At 43.2% G+C, this 19596-nt stretch overlaps 1 protein-coding gene across 3 annotated transcripts in view; it reads right to left on the bottom strand.

The window, feature by feature from the left end:
• The window catches only part of LOC103470702 (spermatid perinuclear RNA-binding protein-like), a 41796-nt gene that overhangs the window by 16798 nt on the left and 5402 nt on the right, over positions 1-19596 (bottom strand). For all 3 annotated transcript variants that reach the window (XM_008419328.2, XM_008419327.2, XM_017306873.1), the window contains exons 2-6: positions 7064-7187; positions 4123-4340; positions 3828-3993; positions 1953-2094; positions 404-525 (exon numbers count right to left, since the gene is read on the bottom strand). In XM_008419328.2, the coding sequence (XP_008417550.1) occupies positions 404-525; positions 1953-2094; positions 3828-3993; positions 4123-4340; positions 7064-7066 (651 nt within the window). In that variant the 5' untranslated portion in view covers positions 7067-7187. The remainder of the gene's footprint in view (positions 1-403; positions 526-1952; positions 2095-3827; positions 3994-4122; positions 4341-7063; positions 7188-19596) is intronic.

The following is a 19596-nucleotide window of genomic DNA, read 5'->3' as shown; positions in this document are numbered from 1 at the left end:
CCGGTCAAAATGCACCACTTCAGGAGAAAATGCACAGCTTCCGGTCAAAATGCACTGCTGCGGGTCAAAATGCACCGCTTCAGGTGGAAATGCACTGCTTCGGGTCAAAATGCACCGCTTCCGACTCTTGAAGACCCTCCTTCTGACTTCAAGAGTCAGAAGGAGGGTCTTGGTTAATCACCCTGTGTATGACCTGCGAGGATCGTACTGGTAAAAACGATTCTCCTGGGAGAAAACCAGCAACCAAGGACTAAAACCTTCATCGTATCAAGAGAACAAAACATGACGTGACGGTGGATCACAGGAATCAGCAGCAGGTCGTCATGCCAACGCCTGCAGAGAGGCAATTCACTGGAACCGGGTCTTTACTCTGATCATTCCTCCCAGAACCTGCTGAGCTCACCTGGAACCACTTGGCGTGTCGGAGCGCCGTCAGCGCCGCCTGGCACTTCAACCTGTCTAGGACATCTTCCTCCTCCTCCTCTTCCTCACGCCTCGGCTCGCCTTCCTCCCGATCAAACTCCTCTGGAAAAGCAAACAGGAAGAAGAACGGAGAGTTTAAAAATATGGTAACACTTTATTTGAAGGGGTGTCCATAAGACTGACATAACATCTGTCATGAACATAAAGAAGTCTTTATGAATGTTTATGATAGTTGTCATGAAGTGTTATTCGGTAAATAATGACACTTTTAATGCAAAGTTGGCACTTTTAACCGTCTTAGAAATAAAAATGAATTTATTTGCACCTCTTCTCTGGTGAGTGAACATGGAAACAATAAAACGATACCCACATTCCTTTGGATTGTAATTTCCACCTTCGTTTAGCGACAGCAGCTGACTGGAAGTAATAAAGTTCAGATAAAATCAGGAAAACCTTCAGATAAAAGCCGAACGTCGGCTGGGAGGAAATGATGAGCCCCGTTTTCACAGTTTGTGATGAATTAAAGTTTTCATAAACTGGAGCTTCGGGTGAGCAGAGAGACAAACTGAACAATCACTGCGTTGCTCTGGATCTCAGTAAACGTTCCTGTTTTCATCATCTGGGTCACAAACTGCCGTTCATCACCTGACCTGTAAAAACAAACCTCACAGGACACCGTACGGCTCACCATGACCTCTGACCCAGGCTTAGGATGGGTTTGGAGACATGGGAAACTATAGCAACTCGGACGGTGAAGAGGGAACTGAAGTCATTTAGTTTAACATTTAATTTCACTCCACATCAATCTAATCATAAACTTTCAATGCAGCAGTTATTTATGTTTCTGTTGAGAGGCCAAGACTCTACATGGACCTTCGGAATGAAAAGGAATAAAGAAAAGTTTATTTTAAGGCTTTTCAAACGTCTTCAGAGTCATTTGGTCCTGGATGTGTAATAAACCAGACAGTTTCTCTGCTTTAATGTTTTTAAATGTGTGAAACGTTGCAATCAGTCGTTTCTGCTCATATTTACCAGCAGAATATTAAACCTGAGTTTAGGTGTTTTCCTGTTGTCAGGACAACGGACCTAAACGAGGAACGATCCTGCTTTCCTGGATGTTTTCACTCGACAGCGCTCTGAAGCCGTTCGGCAGGAATCGTTTCTCTGTTCTGTGAAAGTTCGTCCCAAACGTTCCTGCTGGGAGCAGAAACCCGGAGCGGGCTCGTCGTTCTGGAACGCCAGAACTTCAGGGAGCGCTGAAGACCAGAGTGACGGCAGGCTGACGGCTTCCTGCCGTTTCCCACCGCCGCCTCAGACCGGGTTTAAAACGGACAGCAGCCTGAACGCGTTGCCACCGGAGACGGGCGGCTCGCTTTCCCATCCACCCTCTCAGGAAATCCTCCGTCTGTCCAGCTGCTGCTGACCCAGATCCACCGCCTCTCAGCTTTCAGCGCTCCGAGCCCCTGAGCTCAGGTTTCTCCTGTTCCAGTTCATCCTTGATGTGATCAGACGGAGAAGCGAGTGAGTACCTTCATCATCGTCCTCTTCCTCCCTCATGGTGAGCGAGGTCAGGGTGATCTTCAGGGTCAGTCTGGGATCTTTGGTGCTGCAGACCCGGATCGATGCCTCAGAGACACACGACTGGACTTCATACCTGTCGTCTGTCATCGTCTGTAACACAGAGCGACACCGTTACCATAGTGACCAGGAAAACAAAGACTAGGGGTGCACCGATTTATCGGCCGGCCGATTTCCTTAATGCTGGAAGATGAGTGATCGTCAATATTTCCATGTGAAGCCGATCGAATCCACTGATCTCGTCTAATTCAGCAAAGGTCTGAAAATGAGCCTCAGTCCTGTTCTGATGAGGTTTGGCTGTTAGCTCCGCCCACCAGGTCACGTCTGTCCGTTTGCAGTCAACAGTAGTGACCACACTGCTGCCAGCTCAGCAACTTTCTAAATACATTTAGTGACATTTCAGGTAATATTTACTCAGCAAGTCAAGCTTTTAATGATCATAATCAGCGATCGGCCAGAAAACATCCATCCATCCATCCATCCATCCATCCATCCATCATGTTTCAGTCATTTTTGGTGTCAAAGTAAAAAAAAAAATACAGAAAAGAAACACTTGAAAATAATAAATATGTCAGTTGAGTAGCTGCGTTTCTATTCACTGTAAAACTGAGCAAATTGGAATTACGAAAATAAATCTGATCCTGCTGAAATCTCAGTCTAGAAATCAATATTTTTTTATTTGTATATTTTGTATTAAATTCTTTTATATTTTTCCTTTAGTATTTTTCCCAGTGTTCCTAAATCTGTTGTATGTTTCAATGGGATTTTCTGTGGCTTTCCAAAGCTTCATCAGGTGATGAATCAGTGATATAAGATACAGAAAATTAAATATTCCTTTGCACTGATTTCCATGACGACATGAACAGGAAGTAAGCGGCAGCAGAGTCGTGTTGTCTGCAGCTTCCTGCCAGCTCGGCGCTCCGTCTCGTTTCCATCTGAATGTTTCCTCTTCAGCCTCTCTGTCAGGTAAAAACGGCTCCATCCATCCATCGCCGCCCGTCAGGCTGCAGTTAGTGGCAGGAAATGAGATCCTCAGACAGTTTCCTCTGTTGATGAAGAAGCTGTGGTGAGTAATTAAAGGAGGAGGAAATGCTTCAGCCTCTGAACGGCGGATCCAGACTGATCCTCTGGGTTCTGGGATGGATCTCAGCACAGCGACTGTCTGGAGGTGAAGTCACCGTTTGACCCCTGACCTCGCGTCTTTCCACATTTTGTTCTCTGATCTTTTCCTGCCTAAAAAACCTTCAACAAAGAAATAAACTTTATTTCTTCAAAAATGAGCCCACAGCATCAGTTTTCTGATGAAAACAGTGATGCTGTGGGCTCATTTTTACCGTTTTCTTTTTTTAACACCACAACAACCCACCCTCTAGTAAAATCCACATTTATTGAAGCTGACAGAAAAATATATATAAATCAGATCTTTGGGCAGCAGCTAGAATTTGACTGATGCAGGTTTTTTATTGATGATATCTGAGCTTTTACAGCTTTATTTAATTTATTATTTTTGCCGATTGCTGCTGGCTAGTCTGAAGGAGCCGAGTTGTGAAAGCTGCTCTGTGAGGCGGAGGCTCTGCAGCTCGGAGGCGGAGCTGCGTCTCGAAGGCGGAGCTTGGTCCATCCAGGCGTTTTGCACAGCTGAACGGTTGCCATGGAGATTAAGGGATTTCTCAAACATGTATGAAAGAAACAAATTAACACTCCAGGTTTGTTTTAGATGGAGGAATAACATTATAACATGATGTAAAGTGGATTTAACATGACGCCGCCCCTTTAAGGCGGGTCCTGCCCGTCTTAAAGGGGCGGGCGTGCTGACGGTTCCGTACCTGGATCTGCAGGGGCAGGTTGGCGCTGACGGTGTACAGCAGCAGCTTGGTGGGTTTGGGTCGACACATCAGCACCAGCTCCAGCTCCATGTCGCCTCTGATCAGCAGACCTTTGGCCAGCAGGCCGACCCGGGTCACCCCGCACAGAACCGGCGCTCCAGCTGGGCTGGGGCAGAGGAAGGGCGGCCGGCGCCCGATTACCTCACAACACCAACATCCCCTCTACAGCTGAACAGGGTCACCGTCTCTACGGTGAACCACCAAGTGTGCAACACCGGCCCATAATCAGACTCACTCCGTCTCAGCGGCGTCTTCCTCCTCCTCGTCATCACAGCCGGCTGTCTTGCCTGGGGAGTCCTTCAGGCCGTCCATCCAGTCAGAAACCTTCTTCAGAGCTCCCTCTGCGGTGGACACCAGCGCCTGGACGGCCTCCAGCTCCTCTGGCGCCGGGTAGACGCCGGCGTGTTTGGCCATGACATGGCGGTCGTCGTTCGCAAACGACCGGAACGACCTCTGAGGGCGAGAAGAGAGAGAGCACAGCAGCTGGCGGTTACCATGGAGAACTTTCATTCATCACTGAAGACACTTGTATACATATAAAAGTAACCAGAAAGACTCAGTTTAGCGATCTGATCCATTGGTGTTTTTCTAAATCCAATTAATTGATAATTGTTAGAATAATCAATACATTAAATCAATTACTACAGTAATTGTTAGCTGCAGCCTCGCTGCAATCAAACCTTCATCGCCCGATCGCCCATATGTGTGAAAACACCGAGGCAGACGAGTTAGACGGCTGTTTTAATTACAGCTGCTGCCTTTCTGAGGAAAACAAACGACCCAGTTTTATTGAGCTGGTTCTGGTTCTGAACCTCTGATTAAACACTGCAGACATAAATCCAGGATCTGCAGCAGAGTTACAGCCACCATAGAAGAAGATGAGCTCTGCTGATGTGAATGATGAGGACGGTGGTCATATAAACGCTCATATTTCAATGTCTTTTAGTCGTTAAGTGAAGTGGCATTTTCCCTCCATGACGCTCATTTCCAGGAGTGTTTCCACTTTCAGCCCGGCTGGACGCCGCGCAGCAAAGGTCATCAGCACAGAACCATCAGAACTTCATGCTGCAGAGAGGAATTATCAGCAGCAGATCATCAAAGCAAAGCATCACACAGATAATTAGACTCCACTTACAGCAGGAAGCTGTCCTGACTCAGATAAAAGCCTGGACTCTTTAAAGATGCTCTTATAAAAAATATATTTTCATATTTGTTAAAATTCTCTTTTTGTTATGACGATAACATGAAGAGAATTGTGGTTATGACCATAACCAAAATTTAATTATTTTTCCATTATCTGTCTATAATGGTTGTAATAAGTCGTCAAACCAATCAGTCAAGAGGAAAATCTTAGCTGCTCATTTAGCTGCTCATACATGAATGTGACTGACAGCGCCAAGACCCTCCCACTGGCTCTGATTGGCTGTTTTTGGTGCATTTCTCAACGAGGAGGATAAGATCAGATTTTTCTGTCTCTTATTAAATTATCACAACATGGTAACAGATTTAACAAATATTTTAAAAAATACATTTTTTATAAAATTTGCCTACTGCAGCTTTAACTCTGGTGTCAGAAATAACAGAAACACCTGAAACACCTGAGCTGCAGCAGGTCTGAGCATCATGGCCCTGATTCAGCTTCAGCTGCTCAACTTTGACCTCTGTGACATCACTGAGCTGTCCTCTCTCCGCTGCAGAGCGAACCGGGATGTCGGGTTTATTCTGCTGGAGCTCCTCCATCTACCGGCCGTCGGGTCCAAGGTCGGCGCTCCGCCTCGCTCCATCTTCTCTTCCTATTAAACTGCCATCCTCTCCTCCGCAGCCTGTAAGCGCTCCTCATTACGGCGCATTATTTATGATGGCGTGTTAATAATTCATGGTGGTTCTGAGGGGAGTTGTGAGGTCGTTCATCACAGCCCAGCTAATCTCTGAGCTGCCGGGGGCGAAGGAGAACGAGGGTCGTGTCGACAGCCATAACCCACAAAACTAAACATTAACGGCGCTTAGATGAAAGATTAAGACGTTAACATGGATTCTGGATCGGAGCCATTTGCTCCATCAGGCCCGCTACCTGCAGGATGGAGGAGTTGGACGACGCTCACTGACTTAATTAATTACATCCGCAGTTTGCCTGTAGCTGACATTTACTTTAACGTGACACTCAGAGCAGAGAAAACTGCTTAACATTTGGTTTAAAAACCTCCAGAGGAAGAAGCAGAAAGACGTTATTGATGTTTTCAGGGTGAGATTGTGTCTCCAGATGAAAGAACAAAACGCCCCCTAGCTGCAGGCAGGCTGAAGTTCAGGAAGATGACGGCTTCCTGCGAGCTTCACGCTTCGTTCTTCTTGGCAGATAACTTGAATCTTTTTGATGCCCTGATGACGATTTGCAACAAAACGTTTGATCTGTGATCAAATCAGAACCATCAATCCAGCCTCTGAGACACTTTTGGTCCTTTTTGGACTTTACGGAGTACCTTTCCCCAACACTCAGCTCCTTCAGACTAGCCAGCAGCAATTAGCAAACACCTGGTGGATCAGCTGAGCACATTATAGGAGTGACTGCTCTGAACAACGCTGGTAAAAAAAGTTATTCAGGGTTTAGTAGAGGAGCCTTGTTGGGATGACTTCCCGAAGGCGGAGCTTCAGAAAGAGAAGGAGATTCTTAAAGAGACAGTGGGCCAATTTCAAGACAGTAAATGTCGATGTCATTTGACATATATTGGACTTAGTAGCTGCATCTCCACGAACCATACAATTGTGCAAATTAAAATTACAAAAATACATTTGCTCACTAGATACACCCCAATGTCAAAATGTTGCTTTTCAACTTAATGTTTATGCACCAGATGAGATGTTTTCCAGCTGTATTTAAATATCTGTGTTTAGTAAAACTGCAATGAAAAAACGTTTCTGGTTTATGATCAACAACCGGATGTTACTACAATCAGAAATGAAGAAGACGACGACAGGAAGGAGGAGGAGCTTATTTTAATTTCATGTTTTACCTAATAAAAACGCAGCAATGGTGAATTTAGCAAAATATAGACAAAGATTTCACACACATTTATAATAGGAACGCAGCTGGTAATGGTGTCAGAAACCACTGGAGACTGGGACGAACTGGGATTTCTACCACTGATTCACCTCAGCTACCAGTAAACACAGGGTCTCACCATGTCAGGGCAGTGTGGGGGGTCAGGGGTCGATGGGGGCGGGGTCTAGGTGAGGACCAGCGTCCCGTCGCTCGGCCTCCTCATGCAGTCCAACGCCTCCCACTCCTCAGGCTCTCAGGTCCCACTGTGGAGGAAAACACACCAAACATGGCCGTCAGAAACCGACAGGTCATGGGTCGTATCGGTTGCCACGGTGACGTAACTCTGATCTTTGTTTTTGGACCGTTTTGTGCAGATGAGCCAGGATTTACAGCTCACTGTGTAGCTGCTCACTCATATTAAGCCTCCAGCTTTCTGTTGTCCGTTTCCTGGATCAAACTGCAGAACCTCACAGATCCTGACAGAACCTGTCCAGCTGATCCAGAAAAGCCTCCAGGCTGGGTTCATAGTTCATCTGGAGAGGCTGTGAGGTTTCCTGTTGGCGTCTGAATGTTGGTGAGTGAAACCAGCTCATGTGGTTTGGACCCGGAACCTGAGATTTTATTTATGTCTGGTTTTAAATTCAGCTGATAATTTTAAATCTGACCGTGTGAAGAAGGAAAACAGACTGACAGTCTGTCTAATTTGATCCAGTTCCCCCTTATTTAGACGGATCTGATCTGCAGTTCTATTCAAATATGAAGCACAAAATAAAATAATCCAGAGTGGATCAGATCAGAGTGTAAAGGAAAGATGAAGATGAAGACTCGTGGTTTGTATCATGCACAATTATTCATAATTAAATTAACTCTTAGAAAGGTTGTTACATTAACAGAGAAATTATTTCTATTTTCTCAGATTTAACTCCCTTTTAAAACAGTTAAATCTGTTGTGAAATTGATTTGTTAAATACAGTGGAGGGTCTGTCATGCTGCGGGCTCGTCATCTTTATCGGCCTGGATTAATCCGGTTCCTCTCTGACGGAAACCAGCAGCTGAACAAGGTGGAAGAACCAAGGCTGCAGGAAATCTCCTCTATATTCACTGCAAAGAGCCGTCTGCAATAATTATTGTATATTATTGGATGGATAATACATTCCAAGTGTTATAAAGTTGCATTTTCATGGTAATGTAATAAATGTAAAGGTCACAGAGTGATGGAAGCACAGATGAGAGAAAAGAGGAAAGGCAGACAGTCAGAGTGATTTCATCTCTATATTCACCGAACATTTTCTGCAGAAACAAACTAAGAGTTTCCAAACATTTTCACAGGCAGAGCAGTTACTGCTGGGGAAGATTCACTGATCTGTTGGGTGTTTAGTCAACTTCTAACCAGGATGCTGCCAGGCACATCCCACTGGGAGGAAACCAGTCTGGACTGGGAACGAACTGGGAGGCCCCCATAATGAGCTGGAGGACGCTGCTGGAGAGACAGATGACTGGGATTCCTTCTGGATCTGTTGCCATGGCAGCAAATCATTCATTCATTCATTCATTCATAGAGGAGAGAGGAGGGAGGGAACGAAGGAAGGAGGACAGAAAAAAGCAAGTAAGCAAGAAGAAAGAAAACTAGTCAGAAAAATAAAGATGAAGAAAAAAATAAATAGCAAAACAGAAAACAAAAGAAAAAGAAAAAACACTCCAGGTTTGGAAAAACAAAAAAGCACAAAAACAAAAGGAAAAAAGAAAAAGAATAAAAACAAGAAAATGAGATGGATGGATGGATGGATGGATGGATGGATGGACGGACGGACGGACGGACGGACGGACGGACGGACGGACGGACGGACGGACGGACGGACGGACNGGACGGACGGACGGACGGACGGACGGACGGACGGACGGACGGACGGACGGACGGACGGACGGACGGACGTTTACAGGTCTATAGTAACTGAGTGTCAGATTTAAAAACCTGTAAGATGCATTTATTACATCATTTACTGTTTGTCGTTTATCATGACAAATTTCTTGTCATAATTAGATTCTGATTCAACGTGAAGTCACAATAAATTCCACCTAAAGATGTTTTAAAGGTTTGGTTGGTTTGACTCCGAGCAGAGAAAGACAAACGGCAGCTGAGATGGAACAAATATTTTGTTCCAATCAAACCGAGTCAAACTGGACGGTCAGGTGTTAAAACAGCCTGAATGCAGGACGAAGAGCATCGTGGTAGGAAAACGTTCAGCTGTCGGCTGAGCCGTTACCTCTGAAAGCCTAAAAAACTGACAACATGAAGCTAAGAGTTGATATAGCAACAGAAATACAGACTGTATTATAACGCAGCAGAGCTCTGATGTTTTCATATCCACCATAAGTTCAGGTCAGACATTGAAGGTCGAGTGGATTTACTTCACCGCTGCCTAAGGTTTTATTGGACCTCATGTGAGCTGCTTTCCCTGCTAACCTTGCGTCTCCCTGAAGACGAGGCGATTAAACCAGATAATCAGGAAAACAGCGATGACTTTCTGAGGACGCCGACAGCAGCGGCAGATGGTGAGCTCAGCGTGTGGCGAACAGACAACGCTGATTAAAGAACAGGAAAAATAACAGGACAGGAGGAGGAGAGCAGGTAGGAAAGGGTTTTTATTTCCTCTGCATAAAAATGGAGTCTCTGATCATGGAGCCAACCTGCTTTAAAACCCAGGGAGGATGTAAACAGCTCCCAGAGATCCGGGTTTATTTGCATAAGCTTCACATGCAGAAATGCTGCAGCAGGACCTCAGAACGCCCACCATGCGAGAAAAGACCGAGAAATCATTTCATCTTATTCAATTAAACTATTATTATCATGAAGCTGAAGAGAAAAGTTAGCAGTAATTAGACACCGAGGCCAAATTAGGTTCCCGGTTGTTCAGCTGCGGCGCTCGTTAGAAAACAAATCACTGCTGTTGGTTTTTAATAAGAGAAGAACAGCACAACTGAGACAAACTTTAGATTATAAAGCAACTTTCACAGGTCAGAAACCGGAAAGGCTTAGAGACAAAAACACAGAAAATGAAACTAAAACAGGACATTTTAAACATCAGACCATCTAAAACCAACTAAGTCAGTCAGACTCATTATGAACCATCAGGTGGAGATCAACATCGTTTTTATTCAAACAACTAAAATAATCAAAACGAGATGCAGTCAAGCATGAATAATCTAATCTAATCCAGCTTCAATCAGCAGACGCTTAAGTTTATAAACAACAAACGGCTTCTGACTCAGTGACCCGACAGAATCCGAATCAGAACCAAGGATTCTGAGCTCCGGTCGGACAGCAGAGTCCAGTAGATATTTTTTGATTCCAGTTATTTCATTCTGTAGTAATGAAGGTTGCAGTTTTATCAAGAGCCAGGTGTTTCGCATGTAATCTGAGCCACACGCTGCAGAAAGCTGAGATTTATAAATATGCATATTTACTAGTTTTCATGATTAAACTTGTAAATATGTCCAAATTGTTCTGATGCATTACATACTGATATATAGTTACTGATGCATTGCTGCCCAGTCCTGCTTTAACCGAGGCAGAGAGACGTCCGTTACCAGAGTGGACGTCCGAACATCTGACTCAGGAACTTAAAGTTTGAAATAAAAATAATGAGCTGCTTTTTAAAACGCCTTCAGGACCAGAAGAGCAGCAGCCAGGAGGCCTAAAGCTTTCTGAGTGCAACATGAAGGTATTGTGACCTTAACAAAGACTCTGGTATCAGTGAATGATGCTTTCAGACAAACAGCTTCCAGAACCAGAGTCAGAGGTCAGACTAAATGGACAGGCGCGTCCAGCCGGTCCACCTGCAGGTGTTCAGGCTCCTCCTGCTGCCTCTCCTGTCCTCAGCCTCCAGGTTTATTTTGGCTCGTGTTTATTAGGACGGTTTTACTGCCGGAAACCTTCATGTGGAGGCTTTTATGTTCTCACTGCACTTCAAATAATTCCTCCTGTGAGCTTTCAGCAGCCGAGGTGGGAAGGTAAAAACCGTTCTGTCATACAAAACATTCCTAACATTTGATCTGACAACAAAAGGCAGCAGCTCTGAGGCTGAGCCAAAGGCTGGGGGTGACACACTTCCTCACACCTGGGAGTTCTGCTGCTCCAAAGTCAGGAAGCAGTTTGTACCTCTGCTTTTATTAGGCCCTTTTCACCCAGCGCTGCAGCAGAGCAGCCATGATGCAAACAATGGATCAGGGAGAAACCTGAATGTTGTTCTCTGGATTCTAACAGCACACAGTTTATCTGTATTCTGATAAATAAATGAGATCTGGAGCAGAGGAGGATTTGTGTCACTTCTGCACAGCGACAGTGTGGGCGGGTTGAACACACACACACACACACGCACACACACACACCACTGATGGCTTGTTTGCTAATGATGTGGATTTTAATGATTTCCATCAACATGACCTCTACATCCTGTTATCTGAGGGATGAGCAGCTGTAGGTGGCGACGCTGCAGATAATCAAGTTGCTCTTCAGCAGACGGAGACGCCGCTCACCACAAGGTGAAACTTCAGGACAGGCAGGTTCTGATGGCGCAGAGAGAAAAATGAAAGTCCATCCTAACGGGTCGGCTTGGTTTTAACATGGGAAACATCTTATCAGTGGAATAATCGACCAATGGAAGCAGAATATTTTCATCAGTATTAAGGAATTACTGACTTAAAATAAGGTCCTATTCATTTGTGCCAAGTTCCTTGTCAGTTAGTTTTGTCTTATTTAAAGTGCATCAAGAAGATATTTGCACTCAGAACTACAGAAAATACTTGGTACGGTTTTGTGTTTTCAGCTGCAGGTGTTGCCGTTATTTACAGTGAACAGGAATCACTAAAGAAAGGCCGTTTTAGGCAATAAAATATTTAATCATTTAAAAAAGGAATTGAATTATTTGCAGAATTTCTTGCATTTCAGTTGATTAATCGATAACTGAAGTGCTCCTGATTATTTCCTCACCGTATTTTCCCTCCACATGTCGTCGTGTTCATGGACACTGAGGAGGAACCGGTCGGCTGCAGTCGCCCCTCTGCAGCTGTTCTCCACCTCTGGGGCGATCTGTGTGGGAGCAGGTGGCCCATGATGCATTTCAGAGCAGGCACAGTGACTCTGAACATCATGACTCGCTGCAGCAGAACATTTCACCAGCCGACCGACTCTCTGACCGCCAGAGATGGACGAGTTCGCCAGCAAGGGCAGCTGCTGCGTCAGGAAGCCACCGTCGGCATGGCGACACGAACGCATCAGTCAGGCAGGTTGGGTTGGTGATTAAGACAAACACCAGTCAGCTCCCAGCATGCACTGGGGTCTGTGGGTCAGGAGGCGCTTTGGGACCAACAGTCGGTGGTAAAACTGAGTTTGAGTGGAAAATCCTACAGTTAGTTTATCACCGTTAAGAAGCAGAAATCCTGGATCAGAGTGAGTTTCAATTATAAGTTAAACATTTCTCCAAAGTTCCTCAGACTTTATGGACACCCGATGGTACAAAAATACTTTTAAAGCTCAAGTAGTGATATTTTTATACATCTTTTTGATTAATGTCTGAAGATATGATGCTGGTGGTTCTGAACAGAAAAGGTTTCTGGGTCAGAACCTCTCTGGGACTGAGCCGGCATTAATGAGATCCGTTTTGTCCTGCAGTGACCAGTATAAATGTGTCTGCTGTGGAAAAACTCCGTCAACATGTTGGAGTTAAAATGTGAATCCATCATCCTGTCCTTTTGTGACTACAGTGAAAAAATGGGTTGAATTCACTGATTATCTTTCAATTAATCAAACAGTTCATGAATAATCAACAGAAAAACGACAGAGTTCATCAGAAAGACGGCGGATGTTTTAAAAACTCTAAAAAATACAGATTTACTCTTTTCTGAGTGTAAAAGTGTTTTTAATGTAGAATTTTTTTATTTCTGCAAACGAATAAAACTGATCCTAAGATCTCTGCACAGTGTTGTAAATTATTAATTTATAGCCATTTAGTGAATTTCTGCTTTCTGAATATTATTATTAAGTGAGGAAACTTTAAGAACTTAAATCCTAAATGTAATAAACTGGAACCAGAAATTAATCGTTTGTGTGAAGGTAATTCTCTAATGGAACATTTTCTTTCCAGTTTTATTCTTTTCACAGAGGAGCAGATAAAACTGTAGCAACTGGAAAACAGAATAAATCAAAACATTTATGCAAATCCTTCCTCATCCTAGAAGGAGTTGCGTCTCTGCTGCTTCAGTCAGTTTGTGAAAAATGTCACTATGAATCCAAGACATGAATTAATCAGATGTGTTTTCAGGTTTATGGATCACAGATTTCCTTCAGTTATTAAAACTCCAGGATGTTCTTATCAGGTTCAGAGTTTCAATCCGAATGAGATTCATGTCTGTTAGCTCTCCGCTAATATAAACCCAACTTTCCAACAGAAACCAGCAGACAATCCTCATCCAGGTCTCTAACCCAGATTAACCTGCTTAATCCGGCAGGCGCACCGCAGGAAGTCTGCCATCAATAAATTTAGGAAGTACAGCTGTGTGACGCCATTATGGTGTGTGTGTGTGTGTGTGTGTGGTTATGAAACAGCAGCTTTAGAGTTATTTCCTCAGCAGGATTAGACCTTCAATAATGCATTAATGGCTGCGCTTCGTGTAAACGGCCAGAAAACATTCAAATCGCTCGTCCCAGGGTGAAACCGAAGCCGGGTGGGTAAAACATGAAGTTAAGTAAAATCTACTGATGGATTTAGTTTGAAAGAGTTACTGAAATTTAAATATTTAACCTCTGATTTTCGGTAACTCAGGTAAGGTTGGAGGTTTAACAGGAAACTTTCTGTTTTTGGGAAGAACTTCTTGCTCCGCACAGGAATGTTCCAGAAACACCAGGTTACATTTGCATTTCACTTATGCTTCTATTACTTCTGTTCATTTGAATCCAAGCAAAAAAAAAAAAATCACATTTACAAACTAAACTTAATGCAACACAAAACCACAGGAAATGTTTGTTGACACCAGGAGAATCTGAGGAGATCAGCTGAGCCGTCCAGCAGGACGCACTGTAAAAAACTTAATTTTACCAAAGTGTGTTGGTCTAGCTTCTGGTGCAAATATCATAGAACACTAGAAATCAGACAAAACTAACTTCAAGTAACATTTCAGATATAAGAGCTTGTTTTAAGTCAATAATTCCTAAATATTGACGAAAAAGTTCTAGTTACACTGGTAGATTATTTCGCTTACAAAGTCGGCCTTCTATCACCTGAAGAACATCTCCAAGATTAGAGGACTGATGTCTCAGCACGATCTAGAGAAACTCATCCAGGCGTTTATCTTTGATTACTGCAACAGCGTCTTCACAGGTCTGACTAATAAATCAATCAAACAGCTGCAGCTGATCCAGAAGCTGCTGCTGCTGTTCTGACTAAAACCAGGAAGATGGAGACATGACACCAGGTTTAAAGTCCCTACACTGTAAAGCTCCCTGTAGCTCAGAGAATAGACTTTAAAATACTGATGTTAGTTTATAAATCACTCAACGGTTTGGCACCACAATACATTAAAGATCTGCTGTTCTATCAACCGTCTGGACCCCTGAGGTTCTGGCTCTGCTCTGCATCCCCAGAACCAGACGAGGAGAAGCAGCATTCAGCTTCTATGCACCACAGATTTGGAACAAACTTCCAGAAAACTGTAAAACAGCTGAAACACTGAGAGCCTTTAAATCTCAACTAAAAACCCACCTCTTCAGAGTTGATTTGAAATGTAATAAATTACAAATTTAATGATGGCATTATGTTTTGATTGTTGATTCAATGTTTCATGACTTCATGCTTTTTGTGTTTGATATGATGTAAAGCACTTTGAAATGCCTTGCTGCTGAAAATTTGATTTGACTTATTACAAGACATTTTTCCCACATTTTAAGTGAAATAATCTGCCTGTGGAACAAATAGTTTTTCATTGATATTAAGGAATTATTTACGTTTTTGCAGGTAAAAATACCTGATAGATGCAGAATCTCCATCACCGTCGACATCAAACTGACTGAACTTCCTGTTTCCTTCAGAAACGGTGAAATAAAAACAGGTTCTGCTCCATCAGGTAATGACTGTAACTTTACCACCATCACTACTCACACACACACACACACACACACACACACACACCTCAGTGTGTGTTGGAGTAAATCACCTCGTCCTGCTTTTGGCCAATCAGAGCAAAGCGACACCTGAAGTGAGTTTCCTGCAGCGCCTGAAAGCAGCAGGTGAGTGTGTTCATGGTGCAGGTGTGTGTGTGTGTGTGTGTGTGTGTGTGTGTGTGTGTGGTAATGGAGACATTGTGAGGCAGCACACGGCTCAGAAGAGGCTCAGCAAACAGAAGGTGGAGAAACATTTAAACCCGTCCAGACAGAAAGTCTCTGCTCACCTGGGAGGATTCAGGATAAAAACTGAAAATATTCAACAAACTACGAGTCAAACATTAATATTACTGAGCAGATTTATGGAAAACAGACAGAAACATCTGAAGCATCAACATATTGAGGACACTTTCTTAATTTAACTTTTATTTTTATATCTGTAATAATGAGCCGTCGTCTCATTACAGACATCAAGTCGAGTTAAAGTTTATTTATAACACATTTATAACAACCTCAGCTGACCAACGTTATTCACATCAACCATGATGTTGCCAAGTTTGGGCTATTTTTTGTTGTACTCAAGTATTTTCATGAACTATGGAAACACCTGGTGATGAAATGCTCAGATCTTATTTAATCTAAGTAAACTGTATATTATTATCAGAAAACATGATTCTTGATCAAACCCAAACCCGACACTGACAGCATTTATTGGACCCAGAAGTACAGCAGATGATGTGTAGATTAAAAAGTGACGCCCACCTGACGGGTCCAAACCATCAGTACAAAACATCCAGCGGTAATAACATCATCATAATGACCAAACCTGGAATATAACAACAGCATCAATGGGTCAAAGGTCAAACTGACCAGAACCAGACAGGCTGACCAGCTCATGTTCATCCCATCTTTACCAATTCCAGTTATTCACAGATCAAATCAGAACAGGAAGTTGTTATTCAGGCCATTCGGAACCAGAACCAAAAGACTGGACCCAATAAGACTGTCTGCTAGACCGCCCTGTGTGAACGGAGAGTACCGGTGTTCTGACCGTCATACCCGTAAATCCAGCATACCTTATGGTCATGCTCACCTCAATGTTGCGTCACATCCTGCTTACTCAGCAGATTTCTTATAAGTCCGTCATACCTGTGTGTGTGTGTGTTTCTCAGACGTTTACGGTAAATTTTATTTCATTACGCTGCTATGTTAATCAATCATATTAACATAAATGACTTTTGCTGTTTCCAATATTGTTACCAAACTGTAAACAAGACATTAAGATATTCCTTTATTAGTCCCGTCTAGCGTCACTACAAATACTGTTCGACTACAAATTTGGTCGGGATGTTTTGTCCCTGTAGCTAATCTACCTTTTTAATATTTTAATATTTCTTTAGAAAACTGCACATGAATAACGCTGGATGCTGACCGAAGCTGTTAGGCACCAAGCAGAACAACACACTGAGTGGAAATAACTGGATTTTTCTTATTTTAACTTTTTATTTACTGCAAACTTCTGAGAAATAAAACATACAAAATGAAACTTCTACAGGTAAGATGGACTTATAAGAAACGTAGCATCGATGTGCGCATGACCACGAGGTGTGCTGGACTGACGAGGCCTGACAGATAGACAGAACACCGGCTGCTTCTGATGAGCAGCAGCGTAGTACCGGCTCCGGTCCAGCTGCCTTCAGCACTCAGTCCAGTTTACTACGGCCATTCATTTCCAGAACCAGAGCCAGGAGCGGGTCAGCTCCCTGGCAGCAGCAGCAGCAGATCAGCTGGACGCCTGCAGCAGCAACAGCAACACAGCAGCAGCAACAACAACAGTAAAATTGTCCTAAAGTTCTGAGCCGTTTTAATTCTCTGCAGTTAAAGTTCAAAGTTAATGTCAACAAGTTTACTCTCTGTTTTCCATTCACAATCCATCTAATAACATATTTCAAGGTTCCAGTTAATCACAAGAAAAACAGAAAAAATTGTATTTCTGCTGTTTAAACTTGGCTTGAACGTCTAATTTGGTTATCAACGTTTTATCTGCTCTTCATGCAGCTCCTGCCGAGTTCTGGAGTCCAGCAATCAGAATCACATCCTGAGATGCTAAAACATTCACACTCCAAGCCTGGCTCTGGTTCTGCCGCAGGTTTCTTCCTGTTAAAGTGCAGTTTTTCCTCTCCACTGTCGCTACATGCCAATTTCCTCCCAGCCTGATGGTGTCAGGATATCGAGGCTGCAGTCATTAAACTCTATATTCTCTTTGCATTGAGATCCTGCTCAGTTTGAAGCTGCTTCATACAGAATCTTAAACCAAAAGTATTGTGTTAATAATTAAATGCAGCATTAATGTTGTCCTGCTGCTCATTAAAGACTCTTCCTCTCTGCGGTGACTGAACACCTGCTGATGGTTTTATGTCTCAGTGAAGGGAATCCTTCAGACTGTCTCCGATAAATCGCCCTCAGTGGAACCGGCTTCAGTCGCTTCCCTCCGGTTTAATCTACAGTCCCTGGTGGAAAAATGAGAAAAAAGCCTGATTGGACTCCACAGAACCCGGACCCAAACAATTATCACCGTGGCGATAATTGCTTTGTGATGGCTGTGGGCAGATTAGTTCAGGAACGAGGCCAGGTGAGGGAAATAAGGGCTTCCAGGGGATTGTCTAATCAATCTCTTTCCGTTTTACATGCAGCCGCGTGCCAGGACTGAGGGGAGTCCCCAGACACACACACACACACACACACATACACACACACATGTGCGCGCGCGCACACACACACACACACACTGCAGCCGAGAGTGTGTGTGTGTGTGTGTGACTCCAGTGAATCAGCTGTGGGAGCAGCAGAGATTCAGCAGGATCTTTGTCTTCATGTGAGGAATCTTGTGGGTCACATGAACATAAAGTTTATCAAGATATTTTCTGGTAATATTGTGATAATAAAGCGATAAGAACTTTTTATTTCTGCATTTTTAGCCAACTGCCTTGCTGTGACTGTATGGCAGGTATTATGGCTCCTGAAAAACATTCCTATTAGTAACTATAGATGAACTGATCAGATATTAATGTCTGAATTGGTCCGATATTGTAAAAACATTCCAGATTGAGTATCGTAGCAATGTTTCTGATCCATAAGGGCAGATCTACCCACTATATTTCTACGCTTTATTATTTATTTGACATTTTATTTAGGATTCCTAACTGCGTTTTCTGAGCCATTTTAAAGACGTGTTGCAGATTATTTTTATACATTTATTTATTCCACCTTGAATAAATAAGCCAATGTAGAATAATTACTCCTAACTGCTCTGACTGAACTAATTAAAGTTGTTTTAACTGTCTGACCAGCTGGTGAAGCTGTTGGTGTGTTTCAGTTTGCTGTACTGGTCCAGAGTTAACAAATAAAAGAAACATTTTAAGTTAATTCAGCTGTTTTTCTGTATCAGATCGATATCAGGCGATACTGATCCTCAGATATCGTATCGGAAGTGGAGAATCCCTGATTCTCCATGTTTCTTTTAGGTCATCAGTCACATAAAGTGAGATTTGTGTCACTGAACTGCACACAGTAACTGCATTTAATAATATTTTCAAAAGTACTGATATTTATTGATGCTCTAAAAAACAACGTAAAAAAAACTGTAAAACTAACATCCATCCAACCATTTGAGCAGTTTGGGATTTTCCTAAACATTAATTCAAATATATCATGACAACAAAACAATCTGAATTTTTTCAGAGATTTAAGGCCTCACTACCTCAGTTAAGGTCAGAGGTCATCATTGAACAATAAGAGAGAAACTGGGCAGAGAGGTGCTGATGGGAACAGGGAAGACTTTCCCTCCTGGACGCATTAATACTGCGCATTAATACGCATTTTTTTAAATACATTTCAATTAAACAGAAGGCCATTATTGTGCTTTTCTGAAGAATCAACACACCAGAAAATGTTTAATTGCTTAACATCATGGAGCTCTGCTACATCTGCCATGATGTCTTAAAGCATTTGGTCAACATGACTTTCAAATGATAAAATGAAATCACATAATCTGAACCTGGAGCTTTTTATTGCTGGGGTCACTGTGAGGTCACAGACTAATTAATGTGAAATATCAACTCCAGAGAAGAAGCTGCTGATCCAGATCGTTTTAAATGCTTCTGAGTAAAACAGCGTCAGAGGAAGGAGAGAAATTAAAGAGTCACACAGTGAGCTGGAGAAGAAGGCGTCAAAGAACGTGGAGTTTCTGCTTCGCATCGTCTGCTGAATGTTTTCAAAGGTTTTTCCTGCTGAGAACCAGAAGCTGAGAAGAACAGAGGTTTTAACGAGAGTAGTTCCTCCCAAACGAGTTCGCCCTGAGCGTCTCATAAAACGGCTGAACCAAACGGACGGCAGAACATCCTGCTCTTCTGGAACCGCCACGGCTGGAGGCCGATTCAGAAACCGTCTGATGTCAAGATGCTGGGAGAGAACGCAGAAGCAACAGGAAGACACCGGGATCCAAACAGGAAGACACC

Source organism: Poecilia reticulata, linkage group LG9 (assembly GCF_000633615.1).
Source record: "Poecilia reticulata strain Guanapo linkage group LG9, Guppy_female_1.0+MT, whole genome shotgun sequence".
Taxonomy (NCBI): domain Eukaryota; kingdom Metazoa; phylum Chordata; class Actinopteri; order Cyprinodontiformes; family Poeciliidae; genus Poecilia; species Poecilia reticulata.
Note: the sequence above shows the minus strand (reverse complement) of the source record. Positions and strands in the feature narration are given on the sequence as shown.